General features: G+C 39.4%; 1 protein-coding gene across 1 annotated transcript; it reads left to right on the top strand.

The window, feature by feature from the left end:
• The first annotated feature begins 214 nt into the window (after positions 1 to 214).
• fhip1aa (FHF complex subunit HOOK interacting protein 1Aa) lies at positions 215 to 22,610 on the top strand. The gene is made up of 14 exons (XM_053479878.1): positions 215 to 318; positions 9,314 to 9,420; positions 10,723 to 10,882; positions 10,994 to 11,414; positions 11,835 to 12,115; positions 13,768 to 13,926; positions 14,014 to 14,100; positions 14,314 to 14,481; positions 14,940 to 15,019; positions 16,819 to 17,018; positions 17,803 to 18,663; positions 18,768 to 18,946; positions 21,337 to 21,457; positions 21,654 to 22,610. The coding sequence occupies exons 3-14, from the start codon at positions 10,778 to 10,780 to the stop codon at positions 21,824 to 21,826; spliced, it is 2,835 nt and encodes a 944-aa protein (XP_053335853.1). The 5' UTR covers positions 215 to 318; positions 9,314 to 9,420; positions 10,723 to 10,777; the 3' UTR covers positions 21,827 to 22,610.
• The last annotated feature ends 3,837 nt before the right edge of the window (positions 22,611 to 26,447 follow it).

Genomic DNA, 26,447 nt, shown 5'->3' with positions numbered 1-26,447 from the left:
CTTAGATTACATGGCCGCTCATTTGCATGCCGGGGGGGGGGGCGTGGCCTTGCCTGCGCTTACCTTTGCGTGCGCGTCCAATCAGCGCTGAGGTGAGGTTTGCGTGCGCTCGAGGCTGAGGCTGCGCGAGACGGAGGCCCTGGACTTCCCGAAGAGGAGTTTAATCCTCCATGAGTGTGAGACAGGAGGGGACAGAAGAGGACAGGACGGGACAGAAGAGGACAGGACGGGACAGGAGAGTGTTTATCACACAGCAGCAGCAGCAGGACTCCGAGTGAGGACACAGCTGTCTGTAGGACAGGAGTTACCTGGGGACAGGTGAGTGGTGGACCTGCTGCTGTGGACTGTGTCTGAAAAAAACAACAAGCTGCTCGTATGATCAAACACTTGTTTACATGGTTAGTGTGTCTAGTTTGTGGTTTTTACTGGAATATAAATGATCAGAATAGTTTTGTTTTAATTTCCTGGAGACACAACCTGAGCAGGTAGACAGGGACAGAGGGCTCATTTTACTGACATTTACCATTCAGGGAAATAATCTCCATGGGAGCCTTCGGTCAGACGCCCTGAGGACACACACACGTCCCGGAGAGAAAGGGAAAGCACAGGGTAATGTTTTTAAAGCTGAAGTTAAAAGTTCATTTCCATACTTCATTTTAATTTTATTAAATTGTGTTTATTCATTATTATTATTATAATTATTATTATAATTATTATTATACTTTCAGCCTTTATACTTTCAGGAGGTGTACGGTGCAGCATACAGTATAAATAAAAGAAAAAGGTTTTGTCTGAATATTGTTCAGAACTCGCTCTTTCAATGATATCTTTCTGTTTCATTGGAGGACCCGAAACCACTCTCAGAAAAAAAAAAATCTGTCTGTATGTCTGTCTAGTCAGATTTTGTCACAGCATCACACGAAACTGGCCGGCCGGAATTTACTAAAACTTTGCCAGTTCTTAGGTATTTGCCTTAAGTTTAACCTGCGCCATAAATCAAATCAAAATGTTGAGTAGAAATGAAGTTATGAGCAGATTATAAACCAGTTTTGACAGTTTTTAATGCATTAAACTGGGGCTGCGTTTTTAATCGACCGCTGGACAGAATTTAATGAAACGTTTGCAGTCCTTAGATACCTGCCTGAGGTTTAACCTGCACCATCAAAATGTTGAGTAAAAGCGATGTTATGAACAGTTATATGCCAGATTTAATAATCTACTTTAAAATAAGCTACTAATGCGCTATTTGATGAATGTAAACAAGCACCTGCACCAATAGATATTAATTAGAAAATACTAAATAAACTGAATATTTTTACTGGGATTAGTTTATATTTCCACTGCTGAAGTGGTATAAGTGAATTTTCACGCGCTGGAGTCGTTTTAAGACAAAACTTCATCTTTATTCGGGCTACTTTTCCCATTTCTCATCTGTGATTCACTCTCTGGTTACCGAACAGGGAGCGTATTTATTTGTCTGACCACGAAAGAAGGACATCTTAGTGTAAACAAGGCGTAAGATACTCAACCTTACAGAATGTGATTTCTTTGGACTAATAAGTTAGACAGAGAGTTCTGCTGTACAAAAAGACAGACAGACAGACATATACGTGGGCTTCAACCTGAAATAATGATAATATCACTGATTACATTAAAGATCATCAGATTATTTTTAGCTTTAACATTTTAAATATTTCTACAAAGGGTTGGTACTCGCACTAGTTTTCTATAAGTCAGCATCAAATCCATGTTCTCCCAGTGCATGGTTGCTTTCGTCCGGGTACTCCAGTTTTCTCCCACAGTCCAAAGACATCTGATCAAAGACAGCTGTCTCACCAGGGTCGTTAGGGATAGTAATCTCTAACAATTTTTGTAATAAAATTTTTTTTTGTGTCACTGTTTGCAACTACAGTAAAGTCATATGTTGTCTCTAAGACAAGTGAGATTTTTTTATCAAGTATATTTTCACAGTTGTCTCTTTTTCATTTATCTTTCTTTAAATAAGAAAACTTTAATTAAAAGTAACAAACATGTTACAACAATGACACTGCAGACTCCTCCCATAAATCTGACATTAAAAAAAACCAAAACAAAACGCCAGCACGTCGAGATGTCGACATTTAAAATCTGTTTTCTAAACAAAGCCGTGTGTAAATCATACAAGTTGTTGCTATGGAAACAACGATTTATTGAAACATTTCAATAAAGACGTTGTTGGAGAAAATGCTTCAATGCCATCTAGCCAATCAGATTTGAGAATTCTACATCTATAAAGAAAGAATTTTACATCTCATTATTGTGTTGTTAATATTATTCTTAGTAGTAGTAGTTGTATTATTATTATTTTTTTACATTAATTTTTTTTATTGATTATTTGGCTGTACATTCGTTCAGAAAGGGAAAGTAAGTGGTCTGTATATTTCTCTTTTTATTTGCGGCGATACTATCAGCTCAGAAGGTATCACATTAATATTTTACGCCGGTCATTTTTTATTTACAATTCTGCAGTAGGTGTGTTTGAAGTTGCATAATTTACAACGAGGTGCTCTCCGTCTCGCTCTCTCACTCCCCCTCTCTCTCTCTCTGTGAAAGCCTCCTTTCTCCACAAGCAGATCTTTTCTCGACCTCCAGATCCATGTGTTCCTTTTACGTCCTCCAACATGTTATATAACATCAGCCAGCCTCAGATACACTTCTGCTTGTTCTGCACTTTTCTGGCAGCGAGCATCAGGATCCTGCACTTTGCTCTGATCGGCTCTCTGCTCCTCAGAGTGAGATATTCATTGGTTAATGAAAAGAACCCTGACTCTTAAACAAAACCTAGATGTGTGCATTTGGAGCAAACTGTGCATTACAAAGTGTTGTGTTCAAATTATACTTGTATATAAATCCCATATAACATATAGTAAAAAATAAAAAACTTATTACTTCATATTTTCTTTAATGTAATCAAGGAGTTACAGAAAAGATCTGCTTATGGAGAAACAATCCTAACTTGTTACACGTTCTTCATATCTTCTTGTAACTTACAAATGATGTTCTTTTTTGTCTTATTGTTCCTTTACTCCTATCCGGTCTATTCATGTAGTCTGTCCATGTATTTTATCCATCCTGTCAATCTAACCACGCATCCATCCCAGCTGTCCTGCCAGTCAGCCATTCATCCGCCCATCAGTCTTGTCCACGCATCGGAACTATTCAAACCTATTTTGAATAGTTCATTCAACTATTCTGGGGATTTCAAAACTATGAAATAGCACGTATGGCCTTAGGTAATTATGTAATAACAAAAACAACAACAGTCACTTGTTATTTTAAGCCTTTCTGGAACAGTTCTTGCAAGAGCAGTTCGGTAAAGTGCATTTGTAAAACCCATCAAGCTGCATGATGAAACTGTCACTCATGAAGACCTTCCCAGGAAACAAGACCAAACCTAACCTCTACTGCAGACGAGATGTTCATTTGGAGTCACCAGCCTCAGAAATCACCAATTAACAACCAGCACCTCAGATTAGAGCCGTTATAAAGCTTTACAGAGCAGTCGTAACAGATATACATCTTAATATCAAGTGTTCAAAGGAGATTATTGTGTATTTTGCTTAACAGTGTAGAAAGAAATAAAAATCAGGAACGACCATCTATCCATCCATCTATCCATCCATCTATCCATCCATCTATCCATCCATTCATACATCCATTCATACATACAAACAGCCATGGTCTATCAGTTCATCTATCTAACCATTCTTAAACATGTAAGTAAATCTAAAATATTTTCCATAATTTTTTTGTTGCTTAAAAAGTTATTAATTTCATCCATCATTCATCCATTTATCCATCCATCTGATCTCAAACAATTTCAAAATGTTAAACTCACAAGCTACAAAAATTTTTAAATAGTAGTTGTTACAACAATTATTTGTTTAAAACATCAGTTCTTCACCATTCTAACACACTTACTCATTTCATCGGTCCATCCATCCATCCATCCATCCATCAAATCTAATCTACTAAATCCAATCCACCATCCAGTTTATTGTTCAATCTATTTATTCCAGTCCATGAAATCCCTCAATCCTTCCATCCATCCATCCATCACATTTTAATGTATTTGTAAAAAGAAATATAAAAATATATATACTTATAATGTAGTGGCAAACTTTTTGATTGCTTCCTCTTTAGTTTTATCGCATTTATCCCTGGCACATCCAGTGTTTTTCTGTGTGTGTGTGTATGATGTTGGAGGGATAAAAGTGACTGATTGGTGTGTAGGGCTTAAAAATCAAATCTCAGTCATTGGAACTGTTCTCGTGTAAATGCTACGTTTTGACTCTCAGGTTAAAGCAAATGCAGTTTGTTGAAACTTTTTCGTATTTTATGCTTGTGAACAGTATTAATTCATATGAGAGAGAGAAATGTATGTAGGACCTCAAAAATTCCTAAAGTATTTAGATTTTTTTTTTTTAAGTTTTATGGATTTTTTTAGGATAATTTATTTTTTACCCACGCTAATGTTAAACTGTTTCATTGTTCTAATACAGTAGGGCAGCTCTTCTAATTATCCTAAGTCTTGATTTGGAACACAGCCAGTGAGCCATTCAGACAGGGATAAAGGACTAACAGTCTTATACAGTAAGTAAAAAGTCATTTAAGTTAAACCCAAATGTAGTGAGTTGAGTGGGGCTCTAGGTGCACAATGTGTGTTCTGTTTCCTTTTGTATGCACACACACACACACACACACACACACACACACATATGAATGTATACACGCACACACAGCCCTTTATCTATGCCTCTGGGTAAAGATAGCACCCGCTTGATGGTTGTCAGAACACGCCTACACGTCTGCACGATTCACCAGTTAGACACAGTTATCTAGACTTAAAAGAATGTTTCGTGTCCCCTTCAGTTGTCTAGCGTAACCGTTTGGAACACAACCCAAGACGTGATAAAGGAGGGGTATTACAAAGGAAATGATAGCCCAGGTCAGCAGTTAACACTTAGTGCAATAGTCTGGATTGGGACACAGCCGTTGAAGTAATGCAGCAAAATACTAAGTCGTGTGTTGTGTCCATGGCTAGCATGCTAACACTAGGTGTGGTGTAAGGTTTTGACACACTCTTTAGTGCACTAGTATGTTTGTTCGGGACACCACCATGTCTTTATCTTGCTCAGTGCAGGCTGTTTTGTGCACAATCGCTGTCCTTTGTGTGTGTGTGTGTGTGTGTGTGTGTGTTTATATGTGTGTGTTCTTATTGTATGTGTGTTCTTTGATTGTTTTTTATCTCAAAGGTTATGGTTGGCACGTTAACAATGTTGCGTAAATCCCACCTATCAGGTGTAAGGTTCTGGTTTCCTGGTTATGTAAATGAGACAGAATTTGCATTTGCGTGAATGTCTGTGTGTTTGTGAGTGTGTGTGAGTAAGAGAGGATGTCAGAGGTCATAGCTACTACACCGTAAGTCTGATCAACAATAATAAAAGTTTGTTTCTCCAAATGAGTGTGCAGGAAGAAGGAAGTGTGTGAGTGAGATTATAGTGTTAGGTTCCTGCTGAATGTGATGAAAGAAAGAACATGTTAGTATATTTTAAATTGGAATTTTATTACATTTGTATTGTATAAATAAATGTATTTGTTTGTATTATATAAACTAAACGAGTATTTCTTTCTTTTCCAATATCTGATCCACCAAATTTTTTATATTGTACTATTATCTCTAATTTAAAGTTTATTTTTTAATTCAATCACTTACTGTAATGTTAGAGTTAAGCTTAAAGTTCCCTTGAATGTCATCTCCAACTTTACCTTGAACTGTATGTATCTCTTTCTTCAATACTTTAATCGTATCTCGAAATTTACCTTAACTTTACCTTTAGTTTTTATTTTATCTCTAATCTTAACTTTATTGCTAACTTTATCTCCAAGTTTATCTTCAATTTTATCTACAGTATATCTCTAACTTTAACTTTACCTCTAACTTTAACTTTTCCTCCAACTTCAACCTTACCTTTAACTTTATTTTTAACATTAACTTTACCTTCAAATTTATTTCTAACCAGAACCTACCTCCAATTTTAACCTTAACTTAACTTTATCTCTAACTCTATAGCTAACGTTATCTCCAAATTTATTTCTAACTTTAACCATATTGCTATCTCTAACCTTAACTTTACCTCTAACTTTAACATCACCCTTAACATTACCTCTAACTTTAACATTACCCTTAACTTTACCTTTACCTTTAACCTTGTCTCCAACTTTATCTCCAACTTTGACTTTAATGTAACTGAAATGTTCTTAAACGTACCTCTACTTTGGTAAGTAACTTTGTCTCTTACTTTAACTTTATTTCTAACATTACCTTCAAGTTGAACCTTATATTTAACTTAAACCTTATTTATAACATGTATCTTTTGAGAATTTGTGGTTGAAAAAAAATCAAAGTAGATTATTTTGCTATGGTTTTGCTAAACTTTGAGAGACCTGCCTATGGAGCAGAAACGTTTTGCTTGACTGAATTATTACTGCATTCTATTTATATAAAACCTGTCATTTTCAGTAAATAATTTCCATTGAGCCTGTTAGTGGATCCATCAGATGTTTCTATGATACATGACGTATAGATTTGCAAATCGTTTGACTGCAGTACAGGTTTTCAAGCACAATTAATTTTTAAGTCATTTCTCATTAAAAAAATAGCCAGAGGTACAATGAATAATTAATCACTCCTATACTGGAGAGAATAACAGCACTTATATTTATTTCTGTTCTTAGGTGATGGGTAACAGGCTGATTTCACCCTTATATTTCTTACCTTTGGGAAATAGAGTCAGTGTTTAAAATCGTCCAAGTATTTTGGCACAGAATTCTTAAGGATTTAAAAAAAATAGTGAATAGGATAAATAAATGTTTTTTGTTTTTTTTTACGTGACTGTAAAGTAGTGTGTATTGTTTTGTCTGGTAATACTGATAGTAAAAAAAACACATGGTGTGTGAGACTGAAATGTAATGGTTCTACAGGTCACTGTGTAAACAACACACCCTCGAACAGTGTGGGGAGACAAACCCAGCCCTAAACCGGCTTAACTTTCTGAGAAACAGGTTTTACTGATACCTAAACCCACTCGCACATGCACTCGCACATGCACTCGCACATGCACTCGCACATGCACTCGCACATGCACTCGCACATGCACTCGAACAAGCACTCGCACATGCACTCACACATGCACTCGCACACGCACTCGCACACGCACTCGCACACACTTAATGGTACAGATACAATTAAAGCGATTACAGTTCTTTGCAAAAGTATTCATACTCATTGAACTTTTCCACATTTCATCACGTTACAACTACAGATGTAAATCTATTTAATTAGGACACAAAGCCCCAATTAATTGTAAAGTGGAAGGAAAAAGATAAATGGTTTTCGAGTATTTTTACAAATGTTTGAAAAGTGTGGCTCCCTTCCCTTCCTTATGTCCTGTATAAATATTTTTATGATTGACAGACGTATTTTGAGACACATGTCGTACAGTAACTAACAGTAGTGTCATGCGGTCACCACGTGGTCGCTTATTTATGGAAAAATCCTTTCGCGTCTCGTCATTTATTGTGTAATCTGCGTTGTTTATTATTATTTTATTCTATTATAGTAGTATATTCTACACACTTCAGGAGCGGAAACAATAACAAAAGGTGTTTAAGTCGTATAAATTCAGGCACAGAATGTGTGTTTATTTTTGCGTGTGTTTGTGTTTGAGTCCCACTGTAAATAAATCCAGGTTCACACCCCAAGATGAAGGGTGTGTGTCTCTGTGGAAGGATGAAAGAGGGCTGCTCTCATTGTGCTGTTGCAATCGTGGGAAATTTGACCGAACACGATGCGTCTCTAAAGTCAGTCTCTCTGTGTCGGTGCCTGAAACTGAACACGCTGTCGCACCGTGCCGGACGATTATCCTATCTGTTGTACAAATGCCGATGCAGAACGATTGATGTTTATACTCTGCGGTTGCGGATTTTCATCCCGTCTCGCGTCATCTTTCTGATCTTATCAGGGAAGTCCCAGATGAGAGTGTAATTATCTTAAAGTAAAATCATGTATTTATCTTGAAGTAAAGTCAACACTCACACACACACACCCAGTAATTTTACTTAGTCGTTCTGTTTGGCTCTGGTTCTCTCACACACACATATGGCTATGGAGATTTGCATTCCTGCATTTCATGGATGTTATTCTTATCCCGCTTTTAACCACTTCCTCATTTCAGAAAGATCTTGATGTTGGAATGAGTGTGAATGTGAAGCACCATCGGTATAACATAGCAGTCTTAGCTTTAAAGCATAAGAGAGTTTTATTCTTATAATAATATTTATTTAATGTAATAAAATTTGTAATGCTGTGCTTTGAGTTGTGCTAATTCAAATAGAAACTCATGTCTGCGCTCCAATCATCCCGCAGTGTGAGTGGTGTGGATTGAGTGTGTGAAAGGGTGCTAGTGTGTAGAATGGTGTTAATGGTTAGTATGGGGTTAGTGTGATGTGTGGGATAGGGATAGCATTAGGATGGGCTTGGTGTGTGGAATGGGTTTAGTGTCTGGTGTGGTTTTAGCCTGTGGGATTAGGATTAGCATTGGGGTGGGGTTAGTGTGTGGTCTGGTGTTAGTATTTGCAATTGGACTAGTATGAGGATGGGGTTAGAGCATGGGGCGGGGTTAGTGCATGGGGCGGGGTTAGAGCATGGGGCGGGGTTAGAGCATGGGGCGGGGTTAGAGCATGGGGCGGGGTTAGAGCATGGTACGGTGTTAGTATGTGGGATGGGATTAGTGTGTGGTCTGGTGTTAGTATTTGCAATAGGACTATTATGGGGCGGGGTTAGTGCATGGGGCGGGGTTAGTGCATGGGGCGGGGTTAGTGCATGGGGCGGGGTTAGTTTGTGAAATAGAGTTACTCTGGGAGTGGAGTTAATGTGTGGTTTGGGGTTTGTGTGTTTGGCTTTAAATGTGGCTTCATTCATTAGAAATACATCTTGCGCAATTTAATTATTTCTTGCATAGATCTCTCTCTCTCTCTCTCTCTCTCTCTCTCACACACACACACACACACACACCCTTCTCATTTCTTGTTTTTCCCTAATGTCTAGTCTCTTCTCTGTAAACATGCAAACTCTCTTACTCACACCTCGCTTCCATCTGGTCACTTCCTTTTAGGCCTCCTCACACACACACACACACACACTCATTCTTTCATTTTGGGAGGAACTCTTCTCTCTCTTACCTCTCACTCAAGCACTTTTTCATCCTGACAGGTCTGATCCATTCTGATTCCGGGTTCTCACATGACGCCGAGACTAAGAGCGTGAGCGGATTGGACGCTTTTGGACCAACGGGAGCTTGCAGAAACGTCCACATGCAGGTAGGAAGGGACTTTAGTCTAATCTGTTGTGTATTAGTCAGCATGTACGAAGTAGCTGTGTATGTGTTCGTATGTTTATTCGCTGTGGGTTCAGACATGACGCATGTTAAAAATAATATTCATATACACATGGGAGATTATCCATGACTCATTTGCACTGCAGATTTTCACACACACACACACACACACACACACACACACACACACACACACACACACACACACGCACTCAGTGAGTTTCTATGTGTATATATGCCTCTTGTGAAGCACTGATGAGATTTTAATCTTGTGTTTCTTAGGTTGGAATTCATACAACAAGCTTTAATTTCATATCAATCCTCTCGCATTCTTGTACGCCGTTACATAAAACACGCCTACACGGGACAGTCTGTAGTCGCCCGGATCCAGTTCTACCCGTGAATTAGCACACGTGTTCCTCATGCGGCGTGTCACCTTCATGAGGCGGCGTGACATCTGATCCCTGTGTGTTTGAAATTCTCAGCTGGAGTCAGAGTGCATTCTGGGATCGAGTTCAGCCTTCGCTGAAGGATCGCTGGTGTTTTGTAGAGTCCGTGTCTGTATTTTATTTTTTTTTCTCCTGCGCAGACATTCCTGTCATAGCTTTAAGGAGGCCAAGTGAAGGAAGAAAGAGGCTTAAATTCGCTCACACACTTCTTAGCGAGATTCTGTTTTAGCACCGAGGGAGGGGAACGAAATGCAAGCCTGTAAAGAAAGGAGACGGCATTATTCACGACATAAAACCCGAATCCCAGGAGCTCGCTCTCCCCGATGAGGTTAAGGCTGGTCATGTGACCCGAGTGACTTGTGAATGTATTCCCATTGGGATGAAGTGTTGAAATGTTTTCATGGCAACTGGAAAGGGTGTTGCTAAATGCTTTGGGTAGGTTGCTAAATAGTCTGCATTACACCTGGTATAGTGCATGTACAGGAGTGTATCGGTTTGGGACGCGGTAAGGTAGTGAGGTAGCGCTGGGTATGATGTTTGAGAAATGTGTCTCGATGCGAAATGTTCAAATGAATCATGTTGGAAAACGCACTTATAAAAATGCTAACAGTGAAAAAAGCTTAAGTAGAAATTAAGTTCATTAATAATAATAATAAGGGGCCAGGGGTAGCTCAGTGGTTTAGGCATCTGGATAAGAGCGTCTGCCAAAAGCCTAAATGTAAATGTAAATGTAATAATAATAATAAGAGACCCAGGGTGTTAGAACGCAAATATGCAAACTAAATGTAAATAAGGAAGTAAAATAAAATCTCTCTCGCTTTTATTTCTCCCTGTAGGTCTCCCAGCAGCTTCACGATCTACCTTTAAACAGAATGCAGTGATGTCACAGTAATGGCGTCGGCTGTGGCCAATAGGAGTCGAGAAAACCAGTCGCTGGTCCCGAAGGGCGTCGACCCTGAGACATGCATGATCGTGTTCAAGAACCACTGGGCTCAGGTGTTTACCGAAGATCCCTGCATGATTAAAGATTTATTGTATGTATAATGCGTATCCTAGGCGTCTAAACATCCTCTGTATATCTGTAAATATTTGTTTTTGTTTATTAAGGTGGTTAAGATCTTGGAGAAACATGACCCCTTGCGCAGCAGCGGAGCCTCACTCAGCCTCGCGGTTGGAGTTAGCGCCTTCAGAACTCACGGTCCCCGGCACGGGACGATCCCACTGGACGAGGCGAGCACGGTGCAGAACTACGTAGAGCACATGCTCCTCCTTTTGATGGAGGAGGAGAGCGGAGTGGGCGGAGCCATGGGTCCCATTTTGGAGTTCGTTATCATGGAGAACGTGATGGAGCGCTTGTTCGTGTGGAGCCTGAGACGCGATTTCACCGAGCAGTCGAAGTTAGAGCAGCTCAAGATGTACGAGATGCTGATCGGTCAGGCCAAGCAGCCGCTGTTGCATCACAAGCCCGTTCTGAAGCCGCTCATGATGCTGCTCTCGTCCTGCTCGGGGACGGCCACGGGTCAGACAGGTGAGGCTCATCACTGTGCGTTTTATCTCTTTATTGTCTTTTGTTTTGTCTTTTTTCAGGCTTTTATCCCCACTATCTTTTCTTCTTGTCTTTTTTTGCTTTGGTCTTTCTGCTATTCATTCCCATGTTTTTTGGTTAGTCTTTGTCATTGTTTTTTCTTTTTGTCTTTTGTCCATCTGACTTTGTTTATTGCTTTTTGTGATGCAGAAGACTTGTGTAACTATACAATATTAGTTTGTGTTACTCTATTCCAACTTCACTTTAAGCATCTGATCCGGTCGGTCAGAACGTGTTTCTATAGTAACAGCTCATTCACATGAACTTGTTCCTTTTACAAATTAATAAATTCAGAGACTGTGCACAGGACGGTGTCTTATGGTTAATAAATGTTGATTATGATGATTTTTTTTTCTGTTTTAGGCGTTCCAACTTCCTCCAAGGTGGAGCATGAGCTTGTTCTTCTCCTCCATCAGCTGTGCTGCGTTGTCTCCAATGATCCCTCCATCCTCGAGCTGTTCTTCCACTCCAGTGAGGATCAGGGAGCCGCTAACTTCCTGCTCTTTTCCCTCCTTGTTCCCTTCATCCACAGAGACGGAGCGATCGGGCAGCAGGCTCGCGACGCCCTGCTGCTAATCATGACCCTGAGCAATGACAACCAGCGCGTGGCCATGCACATCGCACACAACACCTTCTTCTGTCCGGTATCTTTTCATTTACACAACACCTTTTTCTGTCCGGTATCTCTTCATTTACACAACACCTTCTCCTATCCAGGTTCTATTAATTTACACACCACCTTCTTCTGTCTTATATCTCTTCATTTACACACCACCTTCTTCTGTCCGGTATCTCTTTATTTACACAACACCTTCTTCTGTCCGGTATCTCTTCATTTACACAACACCTTCTCCTATCCAGGTTCTATTAATTTACACACCACCTTCTTCTGTCCGGTATCTCTTTATTTACACAATACCTTCTTCTGTCCGGTATCTCTTTATTTACACAATACCTTCTTCTGTCTTATATCTCTTCATTTACACACCACCTTTTTCTTTCTGATATCTCTTTATTTACACAATACCTTCTTCTGTCTGGTATCTTTACATTTACACACCACCTTCTTCCGTCCGGTATCACTTTATTTACACACCACCTTCTTCTGTCTGATATCTCTTCATTTACGCACCACCTTTTTTCTGACTGATATCTATTTATTTACACACCACCTTCATTCTTCTGTTATCTCTTCATTTGCATATCACCTTCACCGTCGGGTATCCCTTCATTTAAGCACAACCTCTTCTGTCCGGTATCTCTTTGTTTACATTAAGACATTTTGCTTTAATTACTTAACATCTTATTTACGGTATCTCTTTATTTACACAACATCTTCTTCTGCCTTGTATCTGTTCATTTATACAACACTTTGTTCTGTTCAGTATTTCAACATTTACATTAAGACATTTTGCTTCATTTACTTAACACCTTCTGTCCGGTATGTTTTCATTTACACACCTCATTCATATGTCTGTTTTGGAGATAAAGTCAGAGAGGCCAGATTGAGGTGGTTTGGGCATGTTCAGAAGAGAGATTGTGAATATATCGGTAGAAGGATGCTGAGGTTGGAACTGCCAGGCAGGAGGTCTAGAGGAAGACCAAAGAGGAGATTTATGGATGCAGTGAGAGAGGACATGAAGTTAGTTGGTGTGAGAGAAGAGGATGCAGAGGATAGGGTTAGATGGAGGCGGATGATTCGCTGTGGCGACCGCTGAAAGGGAACAGCCGAAAGACAAAGAAGAAGATTCATATGTCTGGTATCTCTTAATTTGCACAATACATAATCCTGCCCTGTATCTTTTTATTTACACGAAGCATTATTCTGTCTGGTATCTCTTCATTTACACACCATCTACTTGTGTCCAGTATCACTTTATTTGTTATTCTGTCCGGTATTGCTTAATGTATACAACACCTAACGTCCGGTATCTCTTTCTCTATACAATACATTCGTCCGTCCAGTTTCTATTCACTTATACACATTCTTCTGCCCTGTACCGCTTCATTTATTTACACAACACATTTTCCTTTCTGATATATCTTTGTCTTTGCGACAACACCTTTACCTTCTAGGCATCTCCTTATTTACCACATTAACGTCTTTGTTAATGTATCACTTTCTCTTTACACTGTCAACTACTTTTGTTTGATGTCACAGCACTGAGAAGGTGGTATCTTAACATACTTCCTTACTTCTTAATATTTTTCCATATGGTGTTTTTTTTCTTTCTGTTTCATTGATTCAGCTGTAAATTTATGTATTTTTTTTCTTCTTCCCTTTCTTTGTGTGTAGGTGTTAGCCACAGGTCTAAGTGGTCTGTACTCATCTCTGCCTGCAAAGCTGGACGTGCCCAGTGAAGACTGGCACTGCATACAGAAGGACGAGTGGCAGCAGGAGCCCGCACTCGTTCACTTCCTTAACTCACTCGAGTTCTGTAACGCCGTCATGCAGGTGGGCGCATTAAGGTAAAAGTGACATGATGATGGTGATACATGATTTCACGTCCGTGTATAAGGAACTGTTTTTATTTTCCTGCAGGTGGCTCATCCGTCCATCAGAGATCAGCTGGTTGGCTACATCATCAACGGCTTTCTGGTTCCTGTTTTAGGACCCGCGCTGCACAAAGTAAGCAGCAGAATGTCTGTCAGTGTGACACTTCAGGAACTAAGAATGATAAAAAGTGGGCGGAGCCTTCGTTCAATTGCATACACTACCTATTAGTAATTGAATATGTATTATTCCTTTATTAAATTACAGAGCCTATATGTTACATTATATACAGCATTCACCTGAGCTAAGTATTTAATAAAGTGTGTGTGTGTGTGTGTGTGTGTGTAGATGACTCTAGAGGAAGTGATGACCACCACGGCATATCTGGATCTCTTCATAAGGACCATCACTGAACCTGCGCTGCTGCAGACCTTCCTTAGCTTCATCCTCCTCCATCGCCATGACAACGTGCATATCCTGGACACGCTCGTCAGCCGTATCAACACGCCCTTCCAGGTGCTTGCATATAATTAATTACCTGTCAAAACAAACGAACGAATAAATTTACTCAAGTAAAGAGTAAATAAGTAAAAAAACTAACTTTTCGTACGGCCACAGTTCCGTAAAATTATAATATAATAATACCTGACCAAGTATATACGAACAAGACAGAGACTTTTTCTCCTAATGTGATCTCATATAAGGAAAGCCCCTCCCCTTCAGCTCCACCAAGATCTAAGATCTCAGCTCTGCTGTTAGCTAGTAGCTCATTTACATTGACACTAAAAAAGCTGATTTGAAAGAGGAATGAAATGATAGGAGTTCATGGTTTACCTGGAAGCTCGGGCAGTAACAGAGCCTGAAAAAGCAACACATACTCTATGGGACCTTTTAGATTCATCGAGTATTTCCATGTTATAAAATCTTCATTAATTGTGCGCTGTATTCTCACGTTTATCGCTCTTGTGTTTCAGTTGGGCACCGTGTCTCTTGCGCTTTTCCGCACTCTAATTAGTCTGTACTGCGAGGACGTCATGCTTCAGCTCGTATTCAAGTGAGTACCTTACCTGTGAGATTTATGTGTTTTTTGTTATTCTATTCTACAGCCATTTTATTCTTTTGAGAATCCTTACCTTAAGTTCTGAACCAGTAGTTATTTTATGTGGAGCACTATGTAGTGAATGATTATTAGACAATTCAATTCCTTTTTTTACAATTTTAAACCTAAAAAAAAGGTAAATTAGTAAGTAAATGTATTATGTTCCTTATAGCATTAGTTGTCTTATTTAAAATAAAGTAATAACTTCAAATACAGTGAAACCTTGGATTGCGAGTAATGCAGTTTGCGAGTGTTCTGCAAGACGAGCAAAGATTTTTAATAATTTTTGACTTGGAAAACGAACAAGTCTTGGTTTACGAGTACCGAGTATCATGTATCACGCATGCGTTTCTTGTTTTGACGTTTTCACAACTAAGCTAGCGGACCACGTATGTGTAAAACATAATTTATTTTATGTATGTATGCGTGTGTAAAACAAAAGTCTCATTAGAGAGGTTAAAGATCCATTTTCTCTCCCTGCTCAAGGCTCAGCCTGCTCTGTGTCTGTGTGGGCACGTCATTGGACGCCACAATTTTACTTAATATTTTGTTTTAATTATTTTTATGTCTTTATTTTTTTAGAGCTGTGGAACGAATAATTTGAGTTTACATTATTTTTTTATATTTTTCTGTTTGGTTTAAGAGTGTTTTGGAAACTATGCTCGTAATCCAAGGTTTCACTGTACAAGAGTTTAACATTTAACTTAAACCAACTTATACCATTTAAATTAAAGAATTTAAAAAAAGTTAGATTTAACCGAGTCTCACATACCTCAAATTTAAATTTAATTTGTCATATAAACAGTCATACACAGTATGGTATGAAGTGAAATGCTTATACGGCGCTGAGGATCTAAAATGTACAAATAAGAATAATTTTTTTGTACAAATTTGCAATATAGAAAAATATGGAAAAACTTTTAGCTGTAATTTTTTTTTCTTTATTTACATTATGTACAAATAATAAATAAATAAATAATAAAGTAAAATAAAATAGAATTAAAGTGAAATATAGATACCATGTCCAGTCATGGGCAAGACATCTCTCAAGTCATCCGCCATAATTATTAATTATAAACACTAACTCACTCCTTCCACACGAGATGATAATGTGTAAATAGTTCAGAGTGTACCACCTTTATAAATAAATAAATATATATATAAAGAAACGATGACGTTTTAAAACGTTCTTGAACACCTGCGGGTTTTAATGTGCATGATTTTCGACTAATTAGCGGTAGCGGTGTTTTGAGACGGGTGTAAGCATGTGTAATGAAAGGGGTTTAATACAAATTCGTTCTCAGAGTTTGCGAATTATTGATAACGTAACGCCATAAATAAATGCATTTCAGTTGCATTACTCTGAAGCTTCTGCACTTCTGCATTTACAGAATCGTTTATATCCAAGGCTGATCACGGCCAATCAAACTGAAATCCTGCCAGTTCTGGTTACCGTCCGATCGATCGGTTCATCTCTATTGTAAATGTAAAAATAGTTTTTAAATTGTTTTTGGGGTCAGTGTGGCGATACATGAATAACCACAAATATAAATCACGATTCATAGTAACTAAATAGCTTCCATTCATAGTTCCGCCCAATCTGTACATCTGGGGTTAAAGTTAAATCTTGGGGTTGGAGGAAAACCTGGCTCAATATTTCAAGTGTTAAAGACAGAGAGTATGGACATGGTCCAGAAGTCTTGACGTTAAAAACCGTGATCTTGATCTAATCTCGGTGTGATTATTCTCGGCAGGTATCTGATCCCGTGTAATCACATGATGCAGAGTCAGCGGCGTGTCCTGAACGAGCGAGACTGCTATTCCGTTTCCGCGGCTAAATTTCTCGCCCTCACTCCATCCTGCTGCTCTCCAGACTTCATCGCACCACCGATCCGACAGCTCGACTCCATCACGTGGTCCAAGGTCACTGATGGAGCTCAGTCAGAAACGACGGGTAACACAGTTTTAGCTGATTTTATTTATATTTTGTTGTCTTCGTTATATTTTAAGGTTTTTGTTAAACACTAGAACGCACTGAACTTTTAAATTTATCTTGAATAATTGGTGTAATGTCTTGATGATGAGTTTCTGAGTTAAAAGCCTTTTTATTACTGTATACTGTGAAACGAGACCTACGGTATATTATACATATACCGGAGAAAACGAGAGGACACACAGTCCGTCTCAATGGCCTTTTCTTCCAAACACAAGATTTCTAACAGAACAACAGGACAGAATTAGAGCTGTTTAGCATCTGAGTTTATCCTGAAATTATTGGCACCTAGTCGGAAAACGAGGGATAAAAAGATATTAAAAAGTTTAAAGTGGTTAACCGACAAGGAAGGGATTATTTATAAATGACTGAAACAAAGACGCTCTCAGTGAGGAGATTAGCAAAAATCCAAAAGTAGATTTAAGGAGGTCTGGAAAAGGATTAAAAAGAAAAGATTTTGTTGATGTTTAAGGGGAAAAAAAAGGGAAACAATGATTAAAGGTTGAATTGAAGGTTGAAGTAAGGGTGTACAAACTTTTGCACTCTATTGAATTCTGTTTCTCAGAGCATTTTTCACTGACCTGCTGTTGTGATTAAAGTATTATTATTACCCAGGATGCCTAATAATTATAATTATCTTACATAATTATATTATATTATCAAAAACATTTTATGTAGTGTTAGTTAGTAGGAATAAATATTTAAATAAAGCTAATGTTATTATATTTCCTGTTTACGGAAACAGAGGCGTGTTCATCGGAGCAGGACGATCCCGGTCACATGTGTGTAATCGGCTCAGAGATTCAACTGGACGTCAGCTACCTGCATTACCTCTACGACGCGCGTAACGGCATCAGCAGCTGCATGCGCGCGTGCCACATCTGGTCCGCCCCCTACGATGGCGTGACCCCGTCTCCCGAGGACAAATCTCGCCCTCGTGTGATGTCGAAAGCTCTCACTGATGTCGCGTCCACCTATGGCGTGGAACTCGAGTGGGACGACAGTTACGACGCGGGTTCCGCGCGAGCACAGCGTGAAGCAGAGGAAGAAGAGAACCGAGCTGCGGCCAGCACACCGAATGATCCTCCGCAGCACATCCAGGAACTCCGAAAGACGGCCACGCTGCTCGTCAACGGCTCCTACGTGGAGGAGTCGGAATTCCAGGATGACGTCATGGTGTACGACCTGGTGGCGCAGAAGGATGCCAACGAGTCCGGCGGCAGAAAGACGATCGTTTCCGAAGCAGGTGTCCCCGAAAAGCCGGAAGAGTCTGATGGAATGTCAGAAATCCAGAACGGTCCGGTGCAGCCAGGGACGGAGACGCAAAACGGCGTAAAGAATGAAGCCGATCAGAACTTGCACGAAGTTCATGTGGAGAACGAAGACGACTTGGTGACGCAGTACGAAGAGCTGATCCGCACTCTGGTCGTGGAAGCAAAAAGTCCAACGAGGACGCAACAAGAGTTAAAAAAGTCCTTAATGGAGGAAGGGGAGGACGTGGACTTCAACTCGTTTTCCGCGGAGACGTCGGAAGCGGAAAAATCGCCCTCGCCGTATAAGGCTAAACCTCACAGCGGAAGCGCGAGTCACTGCATGCCTTTTACAGGTGAGGCGGCGACTATCGATTGCAATCGTTCCTTTTAGAGATTCCAGCTCTTCACATGGACGCTGATCTGAACTTGAATAAACAAGAAATGCGTTGTGTTGCAGGGCCGTTCGTGAGCGTGCTGTTCTCTCGGCTGGAGAACATGCTGGAGAACTCTTTGCAGGTTAACCTTCTGTTAACGGGGATCATCGGTCAGCTGGCTGTCTACTCCCAGCCCCTGCTGCGCTCCTTCCTGTTAAACACCAACATGGTGTTCCAGCCCAGCGTACGCTCGCTCTACCAGGTAACAGAGCACTAAAGCCCACCAGGTCCTAATCCACACACCACCATGAGCAGCTCCGACACAACTCTGTGTTTTTCATTTATCTTTTATTTCTTCCTTAGTTCTTTTTAATTCTTCTGAGCCTGTTTCTCACTGAGTCATGCCTTAAGTTTTGTTTCATTTTTTAATTCGTGAATGATTCATAGGTCACTGTGTTGCGTAACAAACAACAAAACATTCCTCAGGTACAGGAACTGGACTGAAAATGACAGAGAGACAAAAACATGAAAAATGAAAGCAAGCTAGAAGGAACGTCAGCATGGTCTCACTGCAGGGTCTCTCTGAACAACCTGTAACACGGTGTGTCTCCGTCTCGCCGGCACTACAGCCGTGCTGATTTTACACCGAGCTCACGTCACCTCATCCATAATGTAACACAGCGCAGCGTGTAAACATGTAAATCCATAAAGCAGCAGCTGCTGGATAACATGTGTATATATAGGAGCTCGATTAAACAGTTTTGAGATTATTGTACAGCATTCGATTTAAAACACAGCCAGGGGTTAAAGGTCACGCCCCAAACAAACAGAGACGATCCTGGATCGGGATGCCGGAGCTCCGAGTCTCATCCGTGTATCTCGTGTCTGAGGAATGTAGATGAGCCGGTCCTGAAGGCAAACATCTACCGAACTGAAGGGGATGAAGGGAAGATTCAGAAACACTGTGAAATATTTACACACACACACACACACACACATCCAGAAGCTAAAGGGTGCGAGGCTCTGTCATTCTCACAGTTAATCATTCCTGTGACGGAGGGATTTTTACACTTTATTCATGCTGACCATCATTTCATTTTCATCTCCTCCTACTTTCTTTACATTTTAATCCTTCCCTCCATTTTTTTCTGTTTACACGGTCATCCATTTTCTCCATTTTTTTTTTTCTGCTTGTCTTTTTCTTCTTTCATTCTACTTCACTTTTCTATTTGTTTTTAATCCCTATTACCAATTAAAACTGTTTAACATTCATACTTCACTCCTTTCTTCTTTTCTTCTTCCATGTTTATTTCTTGTTCACTCCCTTTTCCTTCTTTCTTTTTTCTGCTTGCTTTTCTCTTTTTTTATTATTTAATTAATTAATTAATTTATTAATATTCTTTCATTCATTTACATTGTTCCTTTTTGTCAGCAATTCTTCCCCCTTTAGTTACATTTTTACTTTCTAATTTCTTTTTTTTTGTGGTTGTTATTTAAATTTCCTTTCATCCGTTTTTTTTTTCTATTTATCTCCCTTCACGGGGCCCTCACATGAGATTTTGCCTGCGTAGCTCATACACACTTGCACATATGGATGCGAAACCTGGTACACATTTCGAGCTCATTAAGCTGAACAACTTTCACATTGCATGTCATGGGCTTAACTCAACAGGAAGTCAGTTATTTTGGGTTGTTTGCAAAACGCATTTGATATACTCCTCCTGGGGGATTTATCCGATCACCACCAGACTGGGCTGATGTGATCTCAAGATATTGAGGATCCAAAATGGCAGAGGGATTTTTGATATCTCAAACAGGTCAGTCGTGACAATGCCTTGGATTTATGACAGAAAAGAGGTTAATAACTTTGTGTGTGACATCACATTGAGTGACATCATAGTGTGATGCTTTTTTTCAGTATCCGCGGCTTTATGAAGGTCTTGATACAAAATTCAATCTATTTTAAATTCATATCATATCCCTTTTTAATGCATGTTAACAAGTTTAAAACTCACACTGAAGATGTTGCGATCCCACAGGATGCTTGGGCCCGCTCATCGTTGCTTGCAACTATATTTTCCTTTTTTTTTTTTTTTTGTTTTGTGAAATAGTTAAAAAAAAACTCTACAAGTTAAATATTGTTTTCAGGCTGACAGTAATTACTGAAGTGATGAAGGATTTTACATGTTTATATTCTTTTATCTATCTACCCTACTTTTTTTTTTTTCATTTCTTGCTATCCATCCATCCATCTGTCCATCCATTCGTCCCTTTTTTAGGTTTTCACTTTTGTCCCAGTCACATATGTTTTCCTTATTTCTTTACTTGATTCTTACTATTTATTATGAGTTATCTATCCATTGCTTTTCTTTCAATGTCTTTCTTTCTATCCATCTTTTTTCTTTTTACCTTACTGTCTCTTTTCAGTTGCTTTCTTTTCTCATCCCTTCATTTGTCTGTCTGTCTCTTTCCAACTCTTCTGTTTTTTCCTTATTGTACATTTCCACAGGTTCCTTTCTTTTCTTCTCTTTTTCCCTTCTATAAAAGTCTCAGTTTCGTTCTAAGACCTGAGCGTGACAGTATTTCGTGCTACACTTTGGTCTCCCAGGTCACGTCTCTTCACACGTGTGCTGCTTTGTTGTGTCTCTGCAGGTCTTGGCGTCGGTGAAGAATCAGATCGAGCAGCTGGCAGCGAGGCAGAAGGATTTTCCTGAACTTCTCTTGGCGGCTCAGCAGTGTCTCCTGGCCAGAGAGACTTCTCTCCCAGTGCAAGGTTCATCACTTTATCTCCACACACTGACAGTCACTGAAAAAAAAAAAAGAAGGCTTTTCTTTCTTGTCTACTTTCTGTAGTTTCTACAAATTTTCCTGACATCTTTATCTTTACTCGAACAATAATTGCATTGAGTTGTTTAAACCTAAAGTGTTTAAACTGGCTAATAAGGTCAATTGGTTCATCTTCATGTCAGATTCACAGAATGCCGAGAAGAACGCGAAGATGCGATCCATCCAACCCAAGACCGTGGTTCCTCCGAACAGGACGGAGGTTTACGCCACTGTCGTCTTCACCGAGTTCCTGAAAGAACTGGCTGCCATCACCCAGGAGCACTCCATCCTCTCGTACGTCCCCATGGAGGAGTAGAGACGAGTGGACACGACCCTCTCACTTTCTCAACAGGAGAGCAGAACAAGCCTAATCTGGACGTGGAGTACAGATCACCATTTCTTCTTTTATTTGTTTTTGTCTTCCCTTTTCTGGTGGAAGAACAGAGTGAGCTTTATTCTGCCATCTCAACATCTCTCTATTTATAAAAAAAAAACAACGAGGGTTATGTTAGAAGGAAAACATCTTTTTTTTTCTTTTTTTTTCCTTTTAATCCAACAGATTTTTAGGTCTGAGAACTTGAGTTTCTTTCAGTCTTTAAACAATGGACGTGTGTTCGCTTCATTTCTTCATTTAGACATTTTTAAACACACTGCTTATCTCCAGATCTTTATTTTATCTACTTTAATCCTGACTACTAGACGAGACAGAAGGTCGCTGTCTTCTCAAACCTCTGGAAGCTCGATCGAAGAGTACAGCTTTTCCCCCCATCTCTCGAGGCTTGCTACAGTAGATCAAGACACCACTTCACTCGTAGATTAATTTCCATTTAGAGAAGCAGAGCTGCATGTTTTCCACATCAGCTCGCCATCTTGGGAACTCTTACGCTTCCAGGCGGAGTATCGACGCCTGTTAAATCGTCTCTCGTCCTCCAGGAGAGCTCCTTAACCTTATAACTTTTTTTTTTTTAAAGACTTTTAAACTTAGTGCAATGTAGACAGAAGTACCTCTCACATAAATCCTGGATTTATGTCCTTAATCGTCTGTAGGAAAACATTTTAGATGCTGATTTCTCCAGTTTTTAGTGCTACTCAATGGAAAACTTTTACAGCTTTAATTTGATCATTTTACCCTGAAGCCTTACTACAAGTGTTTGTGTGTAGTAATGTTGCCCCTAAAAAACAGACCAGGATGTATGAAACTAAAACGATGCACATCTACGTCCATTAAATGTTCTTGATTAGGTTTGGGTCTGTAAAGTCCAAAGAACGAGGTCATTCATACAATCTATCAATAACAGCAACTATATGAATGTTAGTTTTTATTACAGGGGACAAATGAAATATATTGTATATTTAAACCTTTCTGTAGATAGAATAATACCATAGTTTTTCACGGCATATATACAGTAACACTTACTTAATATGGATTTTAATATCGTCATTGGAGTTTTTAAAACTGCTTTTGTATTTAATTTTGCAATTCCCCTTAAATGATTACCTTGTATTTTTTAAGGTTCATAGGTATAAAGGGTTTTAAGGTTGATAGGCATAAAAGTGCAATTTTATAAAAAAATGTAAAAAATCCAAACATATTTAAGGAATACTTATGAAGTAAAATACAAATATGTTTCGGAGGAAATCTTCAAACAATTTTGCAATGTACAGTACATGGGTGTTCAGGTCAAACCGGGACTTTTGATTGTGCAGAATAAAACCTGCCTTTATCTCTCTATATAATCCCCTGCTACACTAATACACTTATCCCCCAGTGTTTCACTAGTGCTTTTACAACATCAAGGTAGAAAGTTTTCTCAGGATGCCGGAGCCATCATCGGACTGTCTGTCTAATTTACGTCTGAAACGCCGGCCTCCCGGGAACTCCTTTACATGTGGAAATGGATTGTACGGGTTTGTGTAATAAGCAAGTGGTGTTGGTGAATGATTGTGTGTACAGTTGCAACAAACAGACACCCACTCGCTGAATGTTCAAGGGAACGAGTGCACTGGATGTACGGCCTTCTTTGAAACGATTTTTCTTTTTTTTTTTCTTTTTGCACCGTTCACATTTTTTACCTTTCGGCGAAGAGTCTCATTACCACACTGTGCTTCTGTAAATGTCAGAAATCACCTGGATTCACAAGTCCCGGTTTGACTTGAACACCGGTCTTATTACATATCTATTAATCGGGACATGTTAACGTGTCGCGATGTGTAAAAAAAAATTATAAATAATTTAATTTGTGATATAAGGATACTACAAGTGTGGAAAAGGAATATTTACTAGTCAGCAGAGGCGGACAGAGTACACAGGTTCATTACTTGAGTAAAAGTACAGATACCCCTTGCTAAATTTTACTCAAGTACAAGTAAAGGTACTACAATCAGATGTCTACTTAAGTAAAAGTACTAAAGTATTTTTGTTTTTAAAAGTACTTGAGTATCAAGAGTACAAGAGTACATTTTCTAAATATTGCATTACTACTGCCACAGTGCTTACATTTATGTACAGAAACGTCCTACATGGAGTACATCTGAGTGGCTAGCTACAGCTGGCAAATTGGCGGGTGTATGTGGCTTCGACTACCCAAATGTAACCGAGAATGTAAAAAGCTGAAGCTAGCCAATCATTTAGGGCACTTTTCTGTAGCTAGAATCTAGCTTAGAAATGTAAGGAAGTTTATTTCAATGTACGTACCTTGACATGCTTCCGCAAGTTGAAGGATGAATTTTTGTAGGCGGTGATGAAGTTCTGTTTTTGTAAGCACAGCAAACACTTGAAGCGAAAACTATCATTAACTTGTTCAGAAAAGTCAAATAGTTTGGCGAAGTGGGGCCACGGGCTGGCACACTCCCGGGATGGACCTGCTGCGTCTTCATCCATGGTTTCGTCTCTTATTTAAACCATTATCTGACCATGGAGTTGACTTTTTCCTTTTTTCCTTTTTTTTTTTAGAAGAAGTAGCGGGTACTCACGCTTATGGATGGAAATGTAGCAGAGTAAAGAGTACAATATTTGCCTCTCAAATGTACTTAAGTAAAGTCATGAGTACCCCCCATAAATGATACTCAAGTAAAGTATAGAGCCCTCAAAATTGTACTTAAGTTCTGTACTCAAGTAAATGTACTCCGTTACTGTCCGGCTCTGCTAGTCAGAGAGATGGGTCCTAAATTTTATATATATTGAATTTAAATCTTGAAACACTAATTTAAAATGCTAATTATGAATAGAAACATGAGGTCGGCTAGCATTACACACGCACGCCATGCTAACAACATCAGAGTTTATTCTCTCTTGCTCCGATTAGACCTGGATTGTGAAAACATTGCTAGCAAAGAAAGTCATCAGTGTAATGTAATGAGAAGGAATCATGATGTAATGCTAGCTACACAGAAAGCTAGTCGTGCTCATGCTAGTACGCGGGGGAACGGGAATCACAGCAGCTCGTTTCACATTTGATCACACGTGTGTGACACTAACCTGATTTCAAACATGTACCACTTATGATTAGCGTTTTGATTTGGGATTCGTACTTCATGCTAGCACAAGGATGGATCGAGTCTAATAGGAATCACAAAGATAGCTAGTTACGTAGTTAGGTAGCAGGATAGCTTAGCATGAGCTTATTGAGCTATGATTGCATATTTCTGCCTGATGTGTGCCTTTATTACTGACTTTTTTTTCTCTTCTCTTTGTCTTTAATTTACAGTACCACAGAGGACTAGTTTTATTCCAAAGATATTTATATGGGTTTTTAAAAATATCAGGTATATTTTTAAAAGACGGTTTTGTGGATTAGCAGAAATAAATTATTTTTCCCGAAACGATCTTCACTTGTCATTGTGTTTGTGTGGTCTGAGGGTGTTAATGGTTTCTGAGAGAGAAAGGAAAGGAACAAGTCCAAGGCGGTAGTACCAAAACTTGCACTTCACTCATAAAGTAAGATCACCCCCATAAAGCCCCATGTTAAAATGTTCAACTTGGACTGAACAACAGAAATAAATGTGTCTATGTTGTGGTACAAAAAAATCGGGTATTGGTGGCTCAGTGATTGGTGCGGCACGTGGCCTGGGTTCGATTCCCAGCCAATGCCCAAACCCCCAGCCACTGGATGCAAGGTCCATCCCAAACCCGGATAAAATGCGTCAGGAAGGGCATCCGGCGTAAAACCTGTGCCGACGGTCAGCTGTGACGAGCCCCTTGACGGGAGCAGTTGAAAGACCAACAACAAATAACGCTGGTCCAAAAGTTTCGGTCTCCATAGCTGGATTTCCTGTTCAGAACTACTCTACAGGGGGTAAATTTTTATGTACCTCATCAGATACAATTATATTAAGTCGTAAAATAATGCGCAATTGGGGGTGTGGCTGATTTGAGTGACAGCTGCATTGCGGATGTCAAACCTCTGCTGTCTGTTATGTTCGCTTTAGTTAACCATCTGACTGGAACCAGTATAGTAAAACTTACCACAAGAAATATAGGCGTTGACACGGGCCACCTTCGCATTTTAGTTAAGTTAAAATAAGCTAGCTAGCTTGGCGTGTTCCAATCGTAAGCCAGGCTACGGTGGTTCCTCCCTTTTGCCCATTTATGGATTAACCAGGGGTTTAGGCAGAGCCAGCTCCTGCCAACACAGGTGAGCTTCAAAACTCCCCTTCAGGAAACCTATTGGAGTTTTTGACTAGCTCTGTACATTAAAACAATAAATCTAATATAAAACACACATGCGTATCATGCAACCTTTACTTATTTGCCAATTCATTTATAAATTAGATTCTTTTTGTTGATATTATCAGCAGTCCTTAATAAATAAAGTTCTTCACAGTGTAATGTTGAGAACCGGCCACAAGGCAGCGCTGTGTCCTTTTAGTCGGACAATGTTTTCTCAAGCAGGCTGTAAGATCAGCCTATCACCTCACATTGTGGATGTACAGTCACT

Source organism: Clarias gariepinus, chromosome 20 (genome assembly GCF_024256425.1).
Source record: "Clarias gariepinus isolate MV-2021 ecotype Netherlands chromosome 20, CGAR_prim_01v2, whole genome shotgun sequence".
Classification (NCBI taxonomy): domain Eukaryota; kingdom Metazoa; phylum Chordata; class Actinopteri; order Siluriformes; family Clariidae; genus Clarias; species Clarias gariepinus.
The sequence above is the reverse complement of the archived record's forward strand: the minus strand, read 5'-3'. Positions and strand labels throughout refer to the sequence as shown.